Source organism: Triturus cristatus, chromosome 2_1 (assembly GCF_964204655.1).
Source record: "Triturus cristatus chromosome 2_1, aTriCri1.1, whole genome shotgun sequence".
Classification (NCBI taxonomy): domain Eukaryota; kingdom Metazoa; phylum Chordata; class Amphibia; order Caudata; family Salamandridae; genus Triturus; species Triturus cristatus.
In genome coordinates, this window is record NC_140581.1 from 717,859,194 (window position 1) to 717,879,916 (window position 20,723).

General features: G+C 45.9%; 1 protein-coding gene across 2 annotated transcripts in view; it reads left to right on the top strand.

The window, feature by feature from the left end:
- Nucleotides 1-20,723, top strand: part of DMXL1 (Dmx like 1) — a 1,781,042-nt gene that overhangs the window by 1,464,130 nt on the left and 296,189 nt on the right. For both annotated transcript variants that reach the window (XM_085632653.1, XM_085632652.1), the window contains one exon: nt 2,397-2,598. In XM_085632653.1, the coding sequence (XP_085488779.1) occupies nt 2,397-2,598 (202 nt within the window). The remainder of the gene's footprint in view (nt 1-2,396; nt 2,599-20,723) is intronic.

Genomic DNA, 20,723 nt, shown 5'->3' on the forward strand with positions numbered 1-20,723 from the left:
TCCTAACCACCTAGCCTTGATGAAGATGTCCCCAAAGAACACCCAAGGCCAAAAATTCAAATTTTTTTTTTTTTTGAAAAATCGCCGATTACGCTTACGGTACGGTAAAAATTATTTAAAAAAAAAAAATTATCCACACTATCCCCACCCCGTGTGCAAATGGTGCCGGACCTGCACCATTTGCGCATGGCTTATTTTTATACTAAACATATAAAAGATTACCTTTCACAACGAAGCGCATAATATGTCCTCCATGTGCGCACGGTGCGCGAAGCGCATCGTGCGTACATGGCCCATCCAGCATAACGTGGGCACGCGGTGCGCGTAGCGCACCGCGTGCCCACCGTGCGCGCCCGGAACGAACTGCGTAAAGTGGGCGCGCACGCCACGAATGGCGTAAAGTAACTTAGCATTTAAAAAACCGTACAAATTCACTGAAAAAACCATAGGTTTCACACACGTTATAGTTAGGAATTAGCATTTAAAAAACCTTGCAAATTCACTGAAAAAACCATAGGTTTCACACATGTTATAGTTAGCTGGACATTTTACTGATAAAAAACCAATGAAATTCCCCCGTTACAGTTAGTGCAGGCAACTATAACTCACGCGACCGCAATCCTCTGCTGATGACATATGTGTCTTTATGAAAAAAAAAATATTTGTAATATATGTATAGCTAAAATTTAATGGAAGAAGACATGGGCAAATAAGTGTCTAAATACAGTATTAGCATCAGCAGAGGATTGCGGTCGCGTGAGTTATAGTTGCCTGCACTAACTATATTGGGGGAATTTCATTGGTTTTTTATCAGTAAAATGTCCAGCTAACTATAACATGCGTGAAACCTATGGTTTTTTTCTGTGATATATATATATATATAGACACACTACACAAAGAAAGAGAGAGAGAGTGAGATTTCTCTCGCTCTTTCTCTCTCTCTCTCTCTCTCTCTCTCTCTTTGAGTAGATCTTTTTTTTAATAGGTGTGGTTTTCCTGGGGACCAATTGCGGCTCCCAGAGAAACCACACATCCTTAAAAATAAAAAAATTGCCCCCACAGCGGGTGGACTAGTGAGCAGGAGTTGTGACGCACTGACGTCACAGATGGGCTGGAGTGGGGACAGGAAGAGATGCAGAAAGGCTTCTGCGTCTCCCCCGGGGATAAAGAAATCCAATGGACGTGCGCCACACCTGGGAGGTAGTGCGTCTGTCGGCCATTGGCCGACTCATGCACCAAAGGGGTTAAAATTGAAAACACTGTGCGTTAGGTCAACACAGGAAGATGAGGAAGTGGATGCCTGCTTGTGCCCCAGGGGCATTAGGTAGTGCCTGTTTCGTCCGGACAATGAATAAAAGGCACTTGGAGGATCTCCACTCGATAATTACAGCGCGCTGAACCCATGGCTGTCTGGCAGCACTGTAAATTTAAAGCAAGCGTATAGCTCTTGTTTTTAATTCCTAGTGTTGCGATTGCTGCTTGAGACACTTAAAACTAGCTCCTCCAAAGCGGACTAACACAGCACTTTGCCGATGGGAAACTGATAAGAGAAACACAGGAAGAACAACAAATGGAAGCCTACAACCAATAGAAAGAAGAACAAATAAAGTGCGGAGCACAAGGACCAATAAGAAGTGAAGGCGAAATTAAAGTCCCTTTTAAGATATATTTAATACAATAGATTTCACAAGCACAGGTTAAGTGCTGTGCAGGTGAAACCTAAAAAGGGTGACTTTCCTTTTTGATTGACCCAAATCTGAGGTCTTTGTAAGTTAGGCATTTGAATACAGTTTTATGTGTAGGAGGAAATGAAACTTTAAAGTATGTTGACTTGTAGCAATAGAGTTATTGTGATCCTTGCTAGTTTTAGCATCAGGATAACAAACGTCATCAGCTAAATTAATTTACAGGACATTGATTTATAATGAAATCTTGAACAATTGAATAAAATAATCCATGTTTACTGATTAAATATTACTTGTTTGGATATTTTAAAAAGAAGTGGTTTCAAAACTCTCAGTTGACGGCAATACTATCATACCTACGAAAAAATTTAATGCATAAACATTTAATTACTCTGAATTAGGGATTTGAATCAAAAGAAAGCCTAGATTTCATTTTGAAGTATTTTTCTCTATAGTATAACATTTGTACTGCAGGTAAGTTACAATGCAGTCCAGTTTTTGGAAGCCTTGTGGCATTTAGAAACCACTCTTCTCTTGACCTCTTGGTTAATTATCCTGTCGCCTGAACCTTGGCATTGCAGTATCATCGCACTTTTTAAATAACCTAAATAAATCGCAAACAAGAACCCGTTCATGTAACATGTTTAATCTTTCAGCCCATTGGCACTTGAAAAGTGCACAATGTCATGTGTGGGTTGCTTTGTTTTTCAGATCTTCCTGTTGGGTCGCCGCTTTGCCATGCAGTTTTGAAAACAGTTCAGCGTTGGGAGCAAGTGCTTCTTCGCCGACTTGAGATGTTTGGTGGGCCACCTCAGGATTTTATATCTGTGCCTAGCTCAGAAGAGGCAGTATCTGCAGGTCCTGCTATCCTTCGCCACAAAGCTCTGCTAGAAACCTCAAACACTCCTTTCAAGTAAGAACTTTTGAAGTTGTGCTTTCAAAAATCTAATTATATTATCCCTTATAAAGAAATACAAAATGTTATACAGTTATTGTAAAAGGCTGGCTTAGTATATGGTGCACACTTATTTAAGTGAAGCACCTTGCACTAATCCATACAACCCCTATGGTCATTTTGGTGGTCTTAGACAACCTTAGAAAGCTCTCTAAGTGGTAGCTGTGACGAGTGGCATTCAGGCTTATCTAGAAGGAGTGTTAAGCAGCTTGTTTCACCAGATCTAATCATGTAGTGTAGGTTCAACAAAAAAGAACCACACAGTGTATTCATAAAGAGATGTCCATCTATCACACAACACTCACTAGCATATTGGTATATATCCTGCCCAGAGATATCAACACAAATACACGACAATACTTCAATTGTAAGAAGTAATTAAGCACAATACACAGTGGCCTCCGTGGGAGACCAAACCATATACTAAAAAAATGGAATGCGAACTGCAACTGAAGTCGGGACTTGGAACATGAGACTCGGAAGGGAAGTACCCAGGAACCCCACAAAGGCTGTGTACAGAGTGGAAACAGCGGCGTACTCAATAGAAGTCAACGGGAAAGTCGTGGTTGCAGTTTTGAAGAAGGACCCAGTGGATCCTGAAGAAACCCCATGGAACAGAAGGATGGAGAGTCACCCCACCCGTTGATACCCCAGGAACCAGGATATCTCCACCAGGGGAGCCGGGTGCATAAGTGTGAAGTGACGTCGGAAACCGTCGTAGCCCACAATGGAGCTCTTCAGTAAAGATGCCGCTGGCGAATACTGTGCAAGAGTCTGGTGGGATCCAAGGGTGTATTCTTGAAGAGAAGAGCCTGCAAGCAGAGAGGACAGAATCTATGCCACTCTGAGGTGACCAGGAGGCACCGAAGAGCAATGCCCACTGATGACGGGAGATACAGGAGTGATGATGGTGACCATGTCCCCGCAACTGTAAGGACCAAGTGACGCTGAGGAAGACCAGGAGCTGTGCATGAGCTGTCCCATGTTGCAAGTCGAGAACCAGGGGGTCGGTGTCCGGCGGGAGCACCAACAAGCCTTGGCAGCTGCAACAGGCGTGGAAAACAATGATGGAGAAACGTTGGGACCAGCAAGGTCCAAGGGACTCACCAAGTGTAGGAGAGTCAGAGCAGGCTCCAAGCCCACAGGGGAGCCCAACGAAACAAGAGAAGACCCTCAAGAGGACCCACAGGCCAAAGGCACAAGAGTCGCAAGAGGACCTCAAGCAGCTCACCAAAGTTGCAGGCCCACGGTGCAGAAGGTGTGGTGAGGACGGTGATCGTGGCAGGAAGAGATGCTGTAGCTTCTTGTAGCCTGAAGATCTCTGGAGTGCAGAGCGGTGCACAGGGGTTTGGTCCAAGCTGGTTCCGACGAGGGATACTGGCCACAAATTTGCAGAGAGGACAGGTGAGGCCTCGAGGAACCACCACCTGTGTTGCTGAGCCTTTCGAAGTTCGTGGGATGTCAGGAGCAGCAGACCGGTCAGCTTTGTTGCAGTGCCTGCAGATGCAGGGGAGTGACTCCTTCACTCAAGGGAGATTACATCGGGTGTCCTTGATACCCACAGGTCAGTTGAAGAACCTGGAAGAAGCACAAACACAGAAGATGAAGAAGACTTGCAGAACAGAGAGACCAGGAGCAGCAGGAGTCTGCCTTGAAGCAGTCTCGGTTCAAGGCAAAGTCCAAGTGTCCAGGCGGTCGAAGAGTGACGTGGTTCGAATCTTGTCCTATGACGAATCTGAGGACCCACCCACAAGAAAGCCCTTTTATACACTAAGAAAGGGGTTAGGAATCGGGGGTCCTTCCCAGAGGAGGGGCTGGATAGACAGAGGGGAGTATACTCCCATGTCCTTCGTCCAGCTCCGCGCCAGAGTGGGAGCCAAGGGCTTCCAGAACTGGTTCTAACTGGAATATGCAAAGAGTCTGGTGGCACTGCAAAGAGTCTGGTGGCACTGGCAATTGCACCCATCCCAGCACTATACACTAAGTCCTGTCTGGGAGGTGGTCACACCTCCCTATGACAGGAAACCTATTGTTATACCTTCCTCTGCTTGCGGTCAGCTCAGCAGCAGGAGGGCAGAATCTTGTTTGTGGTCGGCAGCAGCACTAGCTTGCTAGCAGGCCCTGAAATGCTGTTACAGAGAGTACTGTGGGCTTCCTGGAGGAGCCCCCCATTGCATGGAATCATACCTCCAACACTAATAATGGTGTTGGGGTATGATTCCAACTTGTTTCATACCAAACATGCCCAGGTTTAGCACAGCCACTATATAGTTAGCCATCGCGTAGTTATGGATGGCCACTATATTTATTTATTTTTATTTTGTGTGTTTTATAGAGCGTGAACTTGACCCGTTAGGGTATCAGAGCGCTTTACAGGAGAGCAAAGCAAAATACAGACAGACTTGGAATCAAACCAGTAACAGCTCGAGTAGTAAAGGGAGGGGTGCCGGATACAAAAGGGAAAGAAGAGCACGTATTTACAATTTACATAACGAGTTACTCAAAGCGAGATACCATATTTACAGAATACGTTTACAATTGTTCAAGCCAGGCCCCAGGTTTCTGATGGGGTGACAAGGTAGTCCGGAGGGAGGTAGTGGACGGCCCTAGGTCGGGCTACGGTGGTGGATGAGGCAATATTTAGCCGAGAAATTTGCCCTTAAGGAAGGTTTTGGCATCCTTTTTGAAGCAAATTAGTGAGGGGATTCTTCTGATGTCGGGTGGGAGAGCGTTCCATATTCTTGGAGCAACCCCTGAGAAGGCCCGATTGTAAGTTTTGGGTTTTTTCAGAAGCATGCAGGTTGGAGCAAGAGGTCTCTGGCAGATTGGGAGACTCTGGTTCCTCCAGAGATCACAAGTGTCTGTGTCAGATATGCAGGAGAGTTAGAGTATAAAGCTTTGTGCGTGATGCATGCTAGTTTGAGCTGTATTCTTGTCTCCAGGGTCAGCCAGTTCAGAGCTCTCAGGTGTGGGGAAATATGATCGTATTTCCTTGAGCCGGTAAGTCATCTTGCGGCTGCATTGAGGCAGGCTTTAAGAGGTGCCAGGGAGATCTTGGGTAAACCAGACAGCGTTGAGCAGCTGTATTCCGGTCTAGAGATGATGAGTGCTTGGACTGCCATTTTTAGGTCGGGAGCTTCGAGGACGGGTTTCAATTTCCTAAGGTAGCTCAGGTGGAATCTGGCTGTTTTGGCCATCGATTGATATGGTCCCGCATCTTCAGGTTGGTGTCAAGGGTAATTCCCAGGGATTTCACCGAGTTCACAATGGTTGGCGGGCAATTTAAGGATGTGATAGCCTTAATCCATGATTGAATCTCGAGGTTGGTATTGGGAGGGGAGATCAGGAGAAATTCTGTTTTCTTTGCATTGAGTTTAATTTGATTGGATGCGAGCCATTGGACGGTGAGTTTTTCAGGGCTTTGTTCAGTGAGAGAATCTCTTCGAGAGAAGAGGTTTTGATGTAGATCTGGGTGTCATCAGCGTACATGTGATAGGAGATATTAGCTGCGCGTAATACTTCGGTAAGCAGTTCTAGGTAGAGGTTGAAAATGGTGGGGGATAGGGTTGATCCTTGAGGGACTCCAATCGCGACCGGTGATGAAAGGTTGCCAATGGTTGGGAATCTCTGTGACCGGTTGTGGAGGAAGGACCTAAACCAATCTAGAACAGTGCCATCCAATCCCATCCTGAGTTTGAGGCGATCGAGTAGTTTTTCATGGTTGACTGTGTCGAAGGCCGAGGATAGGTCCAGGAGGATTAGGAGACAAGTTTTGGCTTGGAGGGCATCATCCACGATGTGGAGCATGGTGGTTTCGGTGCTGTGCCCTGGTCTAAATACGGATTGGAAGTCATCAAGCAGGTGGAAGTTGTTGATGTGGTGACTTAGCTGCTGTTGCACACACTTCTCCAGTACTTTGGCTAAGAGGGGGATGTTGGAGATGGGTCTGAAGTTGTCGGGGGAGGCTGGATCCAGCGACAGCTTTCTCAAAATTGGGAGGACTTGGCTGGCTTTAAGAGAGTCAGGCATTGTTCCCTGCTGGAGGGAGGCTTTGATTATTGTAGTCCAGCTGGGAATAATGGATTGGGCAATGGCAGCTAGGCAGTTGGCAGGGAGCGGGTCATTGAGATGGTTGTTCGGGTTTAAGGTAGAAAGGATTTTAGAGATGGAGTCTTCGTCCTAGTCTTTGAAGACAGTCCACTGAGCATGATTTTTGGGTGGAGCCTGTGGGTGTGTCGTGGTGGGAGGAGGTGGGTCAGGAAGGGGTTGAGGGTGTGTGATGGCGCTGAGTTCGTTTCCAAGGGCCAAGATTTTGTCAGCGAAGAAAGAGGAGAATTCCTCTGAGGATAAAAGAGACTTGGGGGTTTCTTTTGATGTTTTGGCCAGTTTATTAGATTGGTGTTTGACCAGTTCGAAGAGTTTGTGGGGTCTGTTCTTGGCTTTCTCTAGTTCAGTTCTGAAGAAGTCTTTTTTTGATTTGAGTATGTTCCTGTTGTAGACATTTCTGACCTGGCGGAGAAGTTTTAGATGTGCGGTAGAGGGATGCTGCCTCCAGGATCTTTCAGCTTGCTGGAGGGCACTCCTCTCATTATTAAGGGATCCCGTGAACCAGGGGTTTCTGTCTTTGATTTGGGTTCTTTTCAGTTTTAGTGGGGCTAGATCATCAAGGATGTTTGAGATTGTCGCAGATCAGTGATCATTGAGGCCACTGACTGATGTGATATGCGAAGGGGGAGGAGGTCGGATTTGCGTCGGGCCTCAAATTCACTTCGGTCCAAGTTCTTTGTGTCTCTAATCCAGCATTTAGGAATTGCCGGTTGCGGTGCTTTAGATTTGTGGGTGCCAGGTAGATGGAAGGTGATGGCATGATGGTCAGACCAGTCGCAAGGGTCAATAGAGATAAGCTTGATAGTGGATTCTTTGGAGATGATCCAGTCAAGGGTGGCCCCTTTTGAGTGAGTTGGTAGTGAGCAGGCATGGGTCAGGGCTTGATCTGCCAGGAGGTCTTTGATGGCGATGACATGTGGATCATTGGGATCGTTCCAGTGTAAGTTGAAATCACCTAGGAAAATATCGGAAAATATTGGATAGGATGAGATTAGGTGCGTAATGTGTTTATGCCAGTGAGATTATTTCCTACTGTGAGTATACCCCTAATGTGAGTGATGCATAGGAGGTTAGGGTCTAAGATATTAGATTGTTGAGATTATGGGCGTACAATGCGTTTGGCGCCTAATGAGATACCGTGCATAATGTGGTTTATGTTACAGGCTGATGCTGAGTACAGTGCTTACCAGTGATTACTGGTTGTACTTTTGAGATATGTCTTACTTTTACTAAGTTCGCTTTGTGATGGTTCTGACAGTGGTCCAGTGGGCCCTGTCAGGTGTAAATAATCCCTTGTAAATATGACCTAGTGCCAGGTGGCACCATGTACATTATGTGAGTACTATTCTAATGTGTTATGAGAATACAAAGGCTATTTTTGATATAACCTTGTGTGGAGTTCCTTTTGTGGTGTGCCAGGGATGTTGTTGCTGTGGGCGTGTGCAAATGCTTTACACATGGCCTCCGGGATAAGCCTGACTGCTCGTGCCAAGCTACCAAGGGGGTGAGCAGGGGTTATCTTTGACGTGTAACTCCCTTGCCCTGACTAGAGTGGTTGTCTCTGCCTGACATTGGCGCAAACCTTAGCCAACCAGAGATCTGATTTCTAACATTGGTGATTATGTATCTGACCGCACTTAACAAACCCTGATGAATCGACTCCTGGGTTTGTAGGGGTGCCCTGCTCATGCAGGTGCACCCACAAACTTATGACCCAGCACCCTGCCTCCAGGATTGAAAGACCTGCCTTAGGGGTGACTTAGAGGTTTTAAGTGTAGCGACTTCAGATACAAAAAAGTATATCTGTCGTAAATGGAGTTAGCACCAGCTTACACAGGCTGAAATTGCAGGCCTGTAGTCACAGTTTGAGGGGTCTCTCAGGCGTGTCACAATAAATACTGCAGCCCCTTGGAGACCCTTGGTGTACTTATGCACTGGGTACCTTAGTACCATATACTAGGGACTGATAGGGGTACACCAGTAGCCAATTATGGAGGGACCAAAGTACTTACCTTGTCAAATGTAGGGAGGAAGCACAGTGATTGGGGTCCTGAATAGCATGAGACCAGTCAGACTAGTCCAAAACCACACTGACACCAGGTAAAAAGTGAGGGTAAGCATGCTAGAAGGATCCTAACTTCCTACAGTTATGTATCAATGTTTAATAATCAAATATGTTCAAATTCAGAAGTATCCCAGATGAATCCCCCTGGATGGTCTTGAGCTTTTATTTCCATATGGTGGTTACCCACTCTCATTGTTCTATGCTGTCTTCTACATCATTTTGTGCAGTCTCCCATTCTCACATCCATAGGCCTTTTCTCTCTTCTTTCAGACAGTCCACCCCCATATCTCTCAGGTCTGTATCTCCTTCACTTTCACAAAGCTGTGCTTCCATTCAAACGTCTCTAGGCTGCCCTCCACTTTACACCCCCCATCCTGTTTCTCATGGCCATCTCCCCCTCTTGTATCACTTTGTGTTCCATTCTTGCACTCTTGGATACCTCCCACTGTCACCCTATTTTTGCTCTCCTCTGTTTCCATCACACTGGTGACTGGCAGTGTCTCCAGTCCATGGGATGGCCTCTTGAGGTTCCTCCCCCTGTGGATGTATTGTGCCCCCCTCTCTGTGGCTGACTCAGGCGCTCCTCCCCCTGTTACTTCCTTCATCTCTCCTCCTTCTGTGGCGTCCTCCAGCTTTCCTACCCTGTAGCTTCCTCCTGCTCACTTTGCTTGGGATGGGGAGGGGCTGCTTCTAGCTCTCTTTGACACGGTTCTGACTTACTTTTCTTGCCCATGGGCTGTCTCTAGCTCTCCTCGCCCATGGATGTTCTCTAGCTCTCCTCGCCCATGGATGGCCTCTAGCTCTCCTTGCCAATGGAAGGCCTCTCTCTCTTCTCGGTTATAGACGACCTCTAGCTCTCCTCACTCATGGGTTGCCTCTGGCTATCCTTGCCCATGGGCTCCCTCTGGCTATCCTTGCCCATGGGCTGCCTCTGGCTATCCTTGCCCATGGGCAGCCTCTGGCTATCCTTGCCCATGGGCTGCCTCTGGCCGTGTTTGCCCACAGGCTGTGTCTGGCTACACTTGCCCACAAGCTGCGTCTGGCTATCTGTGCTCACTGAATGCCTCTGGTTATTCTTGCCCACATGCTACCTTTGGTTGTGCTCGCCTGGGGGCTGCCTCTGGCTCACCTTGCCTGGGGGCTGCCTCTGGCTCACCTTGCCTGGGGGCTGCCTCTGGCTCACCTTGCCTGGGGGCTGCCTCTGGCTCACCTTGCCTGGGGGCTGCCTCTGGCTCACCTTGCCTGGGGGCTGCCTCTGGCTCACCTTGCCTGGGGGCTGCCTCTGGCTCACCTTGCCTGGGGGCTGCCTCTGGCTCACCTTGCCTGGGGGCTGCCTCTGGCTCACCTTGCCTGCAGGCTGCCTCTGGCTCACCTTGCCTGGGGGCTGCCTCTGGCTCACCTTGCCTGGGGGCTGCCTCTGGCTCACCTTGCCTGGGGGCTGCCTCTGGCTCACCTTGCCTGGGGGCTGCCTCTGGCTCACCTTGCCTGCGGGCTGCCTCTGGCTCACCTTGCCTGGGGGCTGCCTCTGGCTCACATTGCCTGGGAGCTGCCTCTGGCTCACTTTGCCTGGGGGCTGCCTCTGGCTCACTTTGCCTGGGGGCTGCCTCTGGCTCACTTTGCCTGGGGGCTGCCTCCGGCTCCCCTTGCCTGGGGACTGCCTCCGGCTCCCCTTACCTGGGGACTGCCTCTGACTTACCTTGCCTAGGGGCTGCATCTGACTTGACTTGCCTTGCCTGGGGACTGCCCCTGGCTCACCTTGCCCAGGGGCTTTTTTTGGCTCTCCTCACAAGGGGGCTGACTGTCTCCAGTTCCCCTGGCATGGTGCTGCCTCCTTTTGTTCTTCCCTGGGTCTGTCTTGCTGTCCCTTCCCAGGTTTATCTCATGCTCTCCTCCCTCTGGAATGTCTCTTGATTTCTTGATCTCCTCTCTGGAGTGGTCTCTGGCTCTCCTTCCCTAGGGCTGTCTTTGACTCTCCTCCCTCTGTGGCAGTCTCCAGTTTTTCTACCACTGGTCACTCTTGAGTTCTTCTCTCTCTAGGGCTGTTGCAATATACTCCCCCCACTGCGGCTGTCTCTGCCTCTCACCGAATGCCATCCGCCTGTGTGAACTATTTTTCTCTTTCTTCCCTCTGTGGCAGTCACCAGTTCTTATGCCCCTGTGACTGCCTCCGGCTCGGATGCCCCAGTTGCAGTCTTTGGCTCTCATATGCCTGTGTCAGTCTGTACCACTTCCCCTTTTTAGCAGTCTTCTTATCTGTCACCTCTGTGGCAGTGAACCTAGTTTCTTCATCTACCAGGGATTCACCTGCCTGGTGTTTTTTTCTTTTTCTCTACCTTCGGACTCTGTCTGGCCTTTGAAAGGGGAAGGATTACAAACCACTAAACTATTTATCTTTAGGAACGATATTCTAGACTTTGAGAGCCATAATCATTTATTTAAATTATTTTTCTTTTTAATCACTAAAGGTGCCTCAAGGGATAGATTCACGATTGCGAACATATATAACAAGTGCTCTATGTGGTTTTCAGAGTCATGCTCCAGCTGACAAACATGTTGGTACCTAATTTGAGGTTCTAAACAGAAGTACGTGTGTCAGGTCCTGTATTTCACTTTGGAATGGAACTAACCATCTCCCGACCAACTCACTGTGGTGTTTTAACCAAGTTACATCACTATACAGACATTATAAATATAGCCCACTGGCTTATCCTTTCAAACAAATGTGTTCGAGGCTTGTGTTCTGTAGATACACATGTTTTGCATACTCCTGCCATCTAGTGTTGGGTCCGGATGTTTGCAAGTTATTTTTCTTCAAAGAAGTCTTTCCTTACGAGATAAGGTGATTCCTCCTTTCAGCGATAGTGCGCATGGGCATCGACTCCATTGTTAGATTGTTTTTTTCGGCCTTCAGGTTCAGATGTGTATTGCTGCGCTCTAGTTCGAAACCGACCTTCGGGTTCCCCTTGGTGCGCAATCCACTGTACCCTCGACGGTATTGTTATTGTACGCGTTTCCCTCTCCCTGCGTATCCATTTGATTGGGAAAGTCTCTCATTCTCCGTCGAAAAACATTGTGGGCGGCCTTCGGGCCTAGTCGCGTCGGTTCAGTATTCTGCCGACGGAAGTGACTCCATTTCAGTTCTGTCCTCGGTGCCGTTTTAAATACCCTTGCACCGATCTACAGCAAGTCTGCAACTTGTGCCTCTCACTGGAGCACAAGGAAGAAGATTGCGAAGCCTATGGGTCGTTCCGATCGAAAAAGTTTCTTACAGATAGTCGGGCTCGATGACGAGAAATGTAGCGCCAAAGCACTTAATATACTCCGGAGAGCATGAAGCAACAACTGAGGAAGAAGAGGAGGACTTCTCGGTCGCAGAATCCGATTCCGACCTAGATATCTAATTGGAGTCCGAAGACATTCCAGCTGGACAGGTGGTCGTGAGTAATAAAACCCCTGTACCCCATAAGCTATCTTCCACTAAACATAAGGCTTTGGCACCACCTCTGCCTTCGGGTCTTAGTCTGCACCGAGACGACATTTCTGATGCCCCGCCCTCGGACCCGGCACCAAAACAAGTGTTCAAGCCTTCCGGTTTGGGATCGAGCTGAGACAGCTAGCATTCGGACCTGAAACATCCCGTTACGAAAGACAAATCTGGTTTGGAGCTGAAATCCTCAGTTTCGAAACAAAAGTCCGTTTTGGATCCAAAACCTTCTGTTTCCAAGGATAAATCCGGTTCGGCACCAAAACATTCAGTGCCTACATCGAAATTAGATATTTCAGACCCCCGGGAACCAATCTTAGACATTATGAAGGACAGATTGGATCTAAAGTAAGCTTTCCATCAATCCAGACACTGGACATATATTAGCCAAAACTCCTTCCAAGAGGAATGCCAGTTCAGAGGACACTGGATACAAGATCCCCCTTAAGGAGAAGGGCATTGCTACAAGTCCTATCCATCCTACTTTTCCATCCCCTCCACTACTTCCATCCTCTTCACCTTTACCAATACTGCCAGGCTCAGATCCATCACATATAACACAACAGGGATCTCCTCACACACAGCCTGTTTTAGGAGATGAGGATGATGATGATGACAATGTTCCTTTTCCTACAGGTCCATGGGATGATTATAATATTGATCCACCCATGGATAATGATCCAGACCTATACCCTGCAAAACCTTCGCCTCCAGATGATAATGTTTTCTATCTGGAGCTAGTTTCCAGAGCAGCAGCGTATCATGGGGTTACACTGCATAAAGAGACCTTAGTTGACGATTTTTTATTTGAGACACTAGGGTCTTCACACAGAGTTAGTCAGAGTCTTCGTATGTTAAAAGGCATGATGAGACATGCAGATGACATTTTTAAGGACCCTGTTCGTGCACAAGTTTTAACACCTAGGGTTGATAAAAAATATAAACAATCACCCTCTGATCCAGTTTTTATTAAAGGATAGCTCCCTCTAGATTCACTTGATAGTTTTCAACGCTCGTAAAAGAGCAAACTCGCAGACATCTGAAAGGCACCTCCCCCAGATAAAGAATCTAAGCTTATTGACGCATCTGGTAAAAGGGTAGCTGCTAATCACTGGCTCATTGCCAACCCACAGGGCCTATTAGCTAGGTATGTCAGGGCACACTGGGATGAGATGGAAGGTCAACTTCAGTACATCCCAGAAGAGCATAAGAAAAAGGCACAAGAGCTAGTTCAAGAATGAAAGCTCATTTCTTACTCTTCTATTAGATGTGCTCTTGATGCTGTTGACACTACAGCGAGAAAAGTTAACACCAGCATTCTCTTACGTCTGCATGACTGGCTTAGAATTTCTGGCTTTAAACCAGAAGTCCAACAGTCTATTTTAAATTCTCCTTTTAACAAATAACATCTTATTTATTTATTTATTTATTTTGTGTATTTTATATAGCGCGCAGCTACCCCAACGGGGTGTCCCGGCGCTTCTGAGTGAAAGCAAAGTGATAGTCCTGGGGGGGTTAACAAAAGAGAAAAGTTTTTAGTGCCTTACGGAAGGGTAATTCTTCCTGTCGGACCTCAGGTTGATAAGGCTTTAGAAAAGATGAAAAATTACACGACATGGCGAAATCCATGGCAGCACTTCAAACTCCTTCGAGCAGAGACTCCTTTTGTCACTCATTCTATAGAGCAGGGTCTAAAAGTACATCCTCAGACCCTAACATTTCCTCGTGCAAGTCCAACATGCAACCCTCTTCCGGTAGAGGTTTCTTTAGAGAAGGGTACAGAGGAAACAATTTTAAAGGTAGAAGTAAGGGCATGCCAGCACGCAACTCCCCTTCCACCTATAAACAGTGACTTGCTTACGCTTCTCCCTGATCATCTAACACCTGTCGTAGGAAGGTTTCATCAATTTTTCCCCATTTGGCAATCCATATCATCAGACAAATGGGTGTTAGACATTATCCGACATGGTTATTGCCTAGAGCCAGCAATCCTTTCAACATTCCACCTCGCACCCACAAACTCTCGTCAGAACAGCTGCAGCTCCTCAAACAAGAGTTACAAGCCCTTTTAACAAAAGGAGCTATAGAACCAGTTACATTTCAGTACCAAGGTTCAGGGGTGTACTCTCTGCAGTTTCTAATCCCCAAGAAGGACGGCTCCTTAAGAACATTTTTTGATCTAAGGACATTGAATTTGTACATATTTTCAAACCATTCCCACTTGGTCACGCTTCATCCAGCTCATTGCAAATACATCAGATTTGTTATTGCAGGAAAACACTATCAGTTCAAAGCACTCCCATTCGAAGTAAATACTGCACTCCGAATATTCACAAAATGTTTGGCAGTAGTGGCGGCACATCTCAGAAGACAACAGATTCATGTCTTCCAATATCTGGACGACTGGCTCATCAAAGCCAGCTCACACCAAAAGTGTTTCACGGTCAATTCTCAAAAGTCTCACCTTCAAGCCTCTCCCAATGCAGCCAGAATTCAGAATATTCAATCTCTTCTTATACAGTTTCAGGCCAATCAATACTTAGCAGTTGGAACGTTCATGCAACTGCTAGTGATGATGGCATCATGCATCACAATGGTGACTCATGCAAGATTGCTCATGCATCCTCTACAGGAGTGCTTAGCACGTCAGTGGAATCAGTCTCGGGGTCAATTAACCGACCTAGTGTTGGTAGACCGCCTCACCCATTGCTATCTGCAGTGGTGGAACACACCAAACTTATCAAAAAGGGGGCCCTTCATCGACCCTGTTCCACAGATCATGCTAACAGCAGACGCATCCCTCACAGGTTGGCGTGTCCATCTTCACAACTTGACAGTTCAAGGTTTATGGAACAACAAGTACAAAGCTCTGCACATCAACTCTCTAGAGCTTCTAGCTGTATATCTAGCACTGAAAGCTTTTCAGTCTTACCTTATGCTGAAAGTTGTCCTAGTCCACATCGTCAACATGACATCAATGTACTATGTGCAAAAACAGGGGGGTATACATTCTCTGCAACTGTCACACCTCTCTCAAACAATTTGGGTTTGGGCAATTCATCACAGTCTATCTTCTGGCAGAGCACCTTCCAGGAGTGGACAATCAGATTGCCTACCTCCTAAGCAGAAGGCAGCAACAAATTCATAAGTGGGAACTTCATCCCCAGGTTCTCCTTCCATACTTCCTATAATGGGGATTCCCACAAATCGATCTGTTCACCACAGTGGACAACTCAAATGCCCAAACTTCGCTTCCAGGTTCCCTCAAGGCAAAGGCATTGCCCTATAGAGGAATTGGTCAGGGATATTTGCCTATGCTTTTCTGCCTCTCCTTCACCTTCCATTTCTGGTTCGGAAGCTCAGACAAACATCCCTCACACTGGTTCTAGTAGCTCCCACTTGGGCCTGTCAACCGTGGTTCATGACACTTTTAGAACTGTCAGTAGTTTCACATCAAAAGATGCATCTCAGTTCCAGTCTTCTCACGCCGAACCATGGAGAAGTCAGACATCTAAATCCCAAGGAGCTCAATCTAGTGATTTGGCTATCTTAACTTGCCACCAGAATGTATGATCATTCTTAAGGAAGCAAGAATGCCTACTGCCAGAGCATGCTACGCAGCTCAATGGAAAAGATTTGTTATGTATTGCACTAATAACAATATTGATTCACTAGATGCATCTACTCAACATATCATTTGTTACCTTCTGCATTTAAAGCATGCTGGTTTAGCCTACACTTCCATTTGTTTGCATCTTGCAGCAGTAGCTGCATATTTGCAATACAGACAACATCTATCTTTGTTCAAGATTCCAGTAATTAAAGCCTTTATGGATGGCCTTAAGAGAATACTACCACCCAGGGTACCTCCAGCACCAGTTTGGAATTTGAATATTGTACTTACATAGCTCATGGGTCCACTTTTCGAGCCATTACACAACTGCCCGCTACAGTTTCTTTCATGGAAAGTGACCTTCCTCATTACGATCAATTCATTGAGGAGAGTTGGTGAACCACAGGCTTTAACATTGGAAGAACCCTCCTTTCAACTTCATAGAGACAGAGTAGTTCTCCGCACCAACCGAAAGTTCCTTCCCAAAGTGGTTTATGCTTTCCATCTCAACCAATCAGTTGAGGTGCCTGTGTTCTTTCTTCAATCTAATTCAGTAGCAGAACAAGCTCTTCAGAAGAGCGCTATTGTACTACATTAAAAGAACAAAAGATTTTCGCTAAACAACTATTTGTTGCATTTGCTAATCCCATTTCTAAATCTGGTATTGCAAGATGGATTGTTAAATGTATACAAACATGCTACGCTATTGCTAAACAAACTTTATCTATACCTCCTAGAGCGCATTCCACTCGTAAAATAGGAGCGTCTATTGCCTTTTAGGTAACATCCCTATAGCTGACATTTGTAAGCCCGCAACATGGTCCACACCACAAACATTTACCAAACACTACTGTGTGGATGTGTAAGCACATCAACAAGCCAATGTAGGGCAAGCAGTGTTACGAACACTTTTTCAAACAGCTACAACATCTACTGGTTAGCCAGCGCTTTGGTAGAATACTGCTATATAGTCTATACAAAGCATGTGTATCTACAGCACATATGCCTTGAACGGATTATGCTACATACCCAGTAACCATCTGTTCTTGGCTTGTAGAGCTGTAGCTTCACATGTGCGCTCCCACCTCCCCGGGGACCAGTAGTTATTGCAGCTTTTATTCTTTACATTACATATGCATGGACATCTCTGTACTACGCTTACTTACTCCGTTCTCACCCTCTTGCAGGAAAACAATTGAACAATGGAGTCAATGCCCAAACTCACCATCACCGAAAGGAGGAGTCACCCTACCTTGTGATTAGGAAAGACTTCTTCGAAGAAAAACAGCCTTGTCCCCCTGGTTAAATTAACTAGACTGGATTCTTTGCCCATTATACAAATCCTGGCAGCCTGGGATTTATACATAGCTTAAATAGCTTTGATAAAACCTATACCAAAACTCATCTTACGCAAGACTGCCCATAAAAAGGTCCAGTAGACAAGGTAAAACACCTTTTGGGCGTCAAGAAGTATCAAGCCCAACCTGTTATGTTGTACATTAGCTAGATTTATCAAGGTAACTGCTCTATTTATATGGTTGACCGTGCCCCTGCTGGGTATAAATCCATGTTGTTGAATAGATACCATGGGCATAATTACTCGTGCCAATCTAGTTGCTAAAACTTTAGCATACATTTTGCCGTCACAATTTAATAAAGACATTGGTCTATAAGACCCTGGTAAAGCTAGTTTTTTTTTTTTTTAAACGACTATGTTGGCCTCTTCTCAAGATGGTGGAGACTTCCCAAGCTGTGCATCTTGAAATGGAGCAAGCATATCCTCCTTTATCTCCTGAAACAAAGCTCCATAGACCTCAAGCAGTAGTTTATCTGGTCCTTCTACCTTTCCCCTGGCTCATGAACCTATCGCCTCCTCAATCTCCTCCATAGATATCGGGGTGTCAAGTGTTTCCTGCTCTTCTGGTCGTAGGCCTACCATCTCTTAGTGTTGAAAAAAGGCATTAATAGTTTGATTGTTACAGTCAGTCTGTGTATAGACCTCTTTATAAAAAGCATGGAATACTTCTAAATCCCCTGAGTTGTTTCCACTGTATTCCCTGCCACATCAGTCATCGCACCAATTCTTTGTGAAGCTTCTTTAGCCCATAATCTTTGTGCCCTGTTGCTTCCCCATATTCGTATATTTCCTCTCTATGTATCTTATACTTGCTAGCAATTTCCTTGCTCCACCCCATGTTAATTTTGGCTTTACAACAGGCTATCCTGGTTTGAAACACATGCATATCCACTCCCATGATAATTCCTTGGATAAGTTCTTCCTCCGCTGTTCTAAGATCGTCTAGGAGCCCCGGCATAATAATCTGGAGTTGCTTCTGTCCATACAATCCATAGCTGAGCGTTTCACCTCTTAATGCAGTCTTTAGAGCATCCCACACCATAGCCCTAGAGGTTTTGCCTCAGTTAATATTCAAAAATTGTGTAACCCAGGCTTTTATATGGTTAAGGTAGGAACTGTCCAATAAGAGCTTCCTGTCAAAAGAAAGAGATCTTAACGGCAGATTTTTACTAATAGCGGGGATATCGAGTAACAACGGACCGTGGTCCACCGTGATACTTGGCCATACCTTCATCCTTGCCCCGCCAAAAGTGTTTTTGACATTAAGACATAATCAAGCCTCACTAATTTATGGTGAGAGTGAGAATAAAAAGTATATCCTGGATCCGGATAATTCAAGGTCTGCCAGGAATCTACCAATCCATGGTCCCCATTTAACTGTTGCAGCGCTTTAAAGACTTTAGGTCTTCAGCCCCCGAAGTTGTTATAATCTAGCTACTTCTCCTGACAGGTCAAATTAATGTTAAAGTCCCCACATAGAATCAGAGAGGTACACCACGATGCCAGCTCGACATTCAACCCTTCTAATATTGCTGCCTCATCAAAATTCGATCCGTAGAATGTGCATACTACAACCTCCTAGCCTCCACCAAGCATACCGCTATAGCCCACCTGCCAAAGTTGTCCACCAGTATCTTCCCTGTTCCTTGAATTCCTTGCTGCACCATAATAGCCACCCCCCATGTTTGTGGTATTCTTTTGAGATGCAGCTATTAATATATAGCCAACCTCATTTAATCCCCTGCGTTTGCTCCATGGTAAATACGTTTCTTGTAAGCACAGAATGTCTGGTTTGATAAGCCGCTACTCGTTGCCTTTTACCGCTATTTTTCAGACCACAGACATTAAAAGAACATATGTGTAGCTCTAAGGCTGTCGTCCTACCCCCATACCTTATTGCTGTGTTCATCCAGACATATATCATTACCTTTTTAAACACCTAAGATAGTGTCATTATCTTTGTTATTGATTGATTTTTTCTCCCACACCTCTTACCCATACCATCTACAGCATCCCCACACTCTCCAACCCCTGTGCCCCCTCAGTCCACCCTCCTCTAACCCCCCCCACCCTCCCTTACCTTCCCAAAAACAGGGCAATAGGACCCATGGTCCTTGCGATGAGAAGCTCCGTTGCTACCCAGTATTTGCCCCCACCCCCATCTCATCATGTCTCGCCTGGCAAGAGAAGAAGAAAAAACAAACAATTTTGAAGACATATCTATTTAATTTGAGACCTTGCCTCAGTGTTTCTATGTATCTTCCTCATAAAAAATAAAAAAATGTTAACAATACTACGAGACATGATCACATATTCAGACTAGCAATATCCTGAGAGTTTAGCCAATCCATGCATATTTATGGCCTCCTGATATACTGATATCCCTAGCTGTGAATTGTGCTTAAATCGAGTGGAGGTATTCCTTAGCTTGTGCCTCTGATGTAAAAAACCTTGTTTGCTCCTTAAAGACTATTTTTAACGCAGCAGGATTCAACAAAAAAGCTTGCGTGCCCTTGGCTTGAAATGGAGTAATTGGTTGGCGGATTTGCCACCTTTTTTCCACTGTTTGATGGCAGAAATGGGAGCGGGCCAAAAATTGGGTACCCTTCCCCGTCCTCTTCCTATCTGGTTGCGCCAGATCATATACCGCCTGACGCGCAAGAAATTTGTTTAAACACATCAAAATCACCCTTGGCCTATAGGAGGATTGTCCCGCTTTGGTTGGCTGTTGTTTAAATGGAAACCGATGCGCCCTTTGAATTTCACTAGACCAGTTCCACTTTCGGGGAAAGCCTCCGTAAACAGTACAACTACAAATTTCTGAACATCCTCTCCCTTAATTCCCTCGGGGATACCTAGAATTCTCAGATTATTGCATCGCAATCGGTTCTCTAAATCAAGAAGCTTTAACTGAGTGTCATCCTTGTGTGCACAAATTGCTTCTGTGACCATCTTTTGGGCCGCCATTTCATCCTCAAGAGTATATATGCGTGCTTCTGCTTCGTTCATTCTTTTCGTGAACTTGGTGCAAGCTTTGGCAATCCTCCTGACCGTATTCTGGAGTTTCCGACATGCAGTATGTGTTTTCTGACTCTCTGTTCGGGTTTCCACTCTGTGATCTAAAATACTTTGATAAATTGCCGCCAGCGAGATCTCTTCATCTGGCTTTCCTGATGAGCCTCCTGCCTCATGACTAGCAGAGTTTCCTCCATTATATGATATCTCCAATGAGGAAGGATAGTCCCAAAGCAGGGTGTTTACCTCTTCTGATTGTAGCGCCTTTTCCTCAGATGTATATTTTGTTGTGCACCGTCATTAGATCTATATGATCCTGCTCCAAATGTATACTACTCTGCTCGCTTCCACCACTGACGATTGATCCTTCCCGAGATCGTGCTTTAGAGCCTGACATACCTTCATCATCCAAGGTGTCCGAAGGGTTGGACATGGAGAAAAA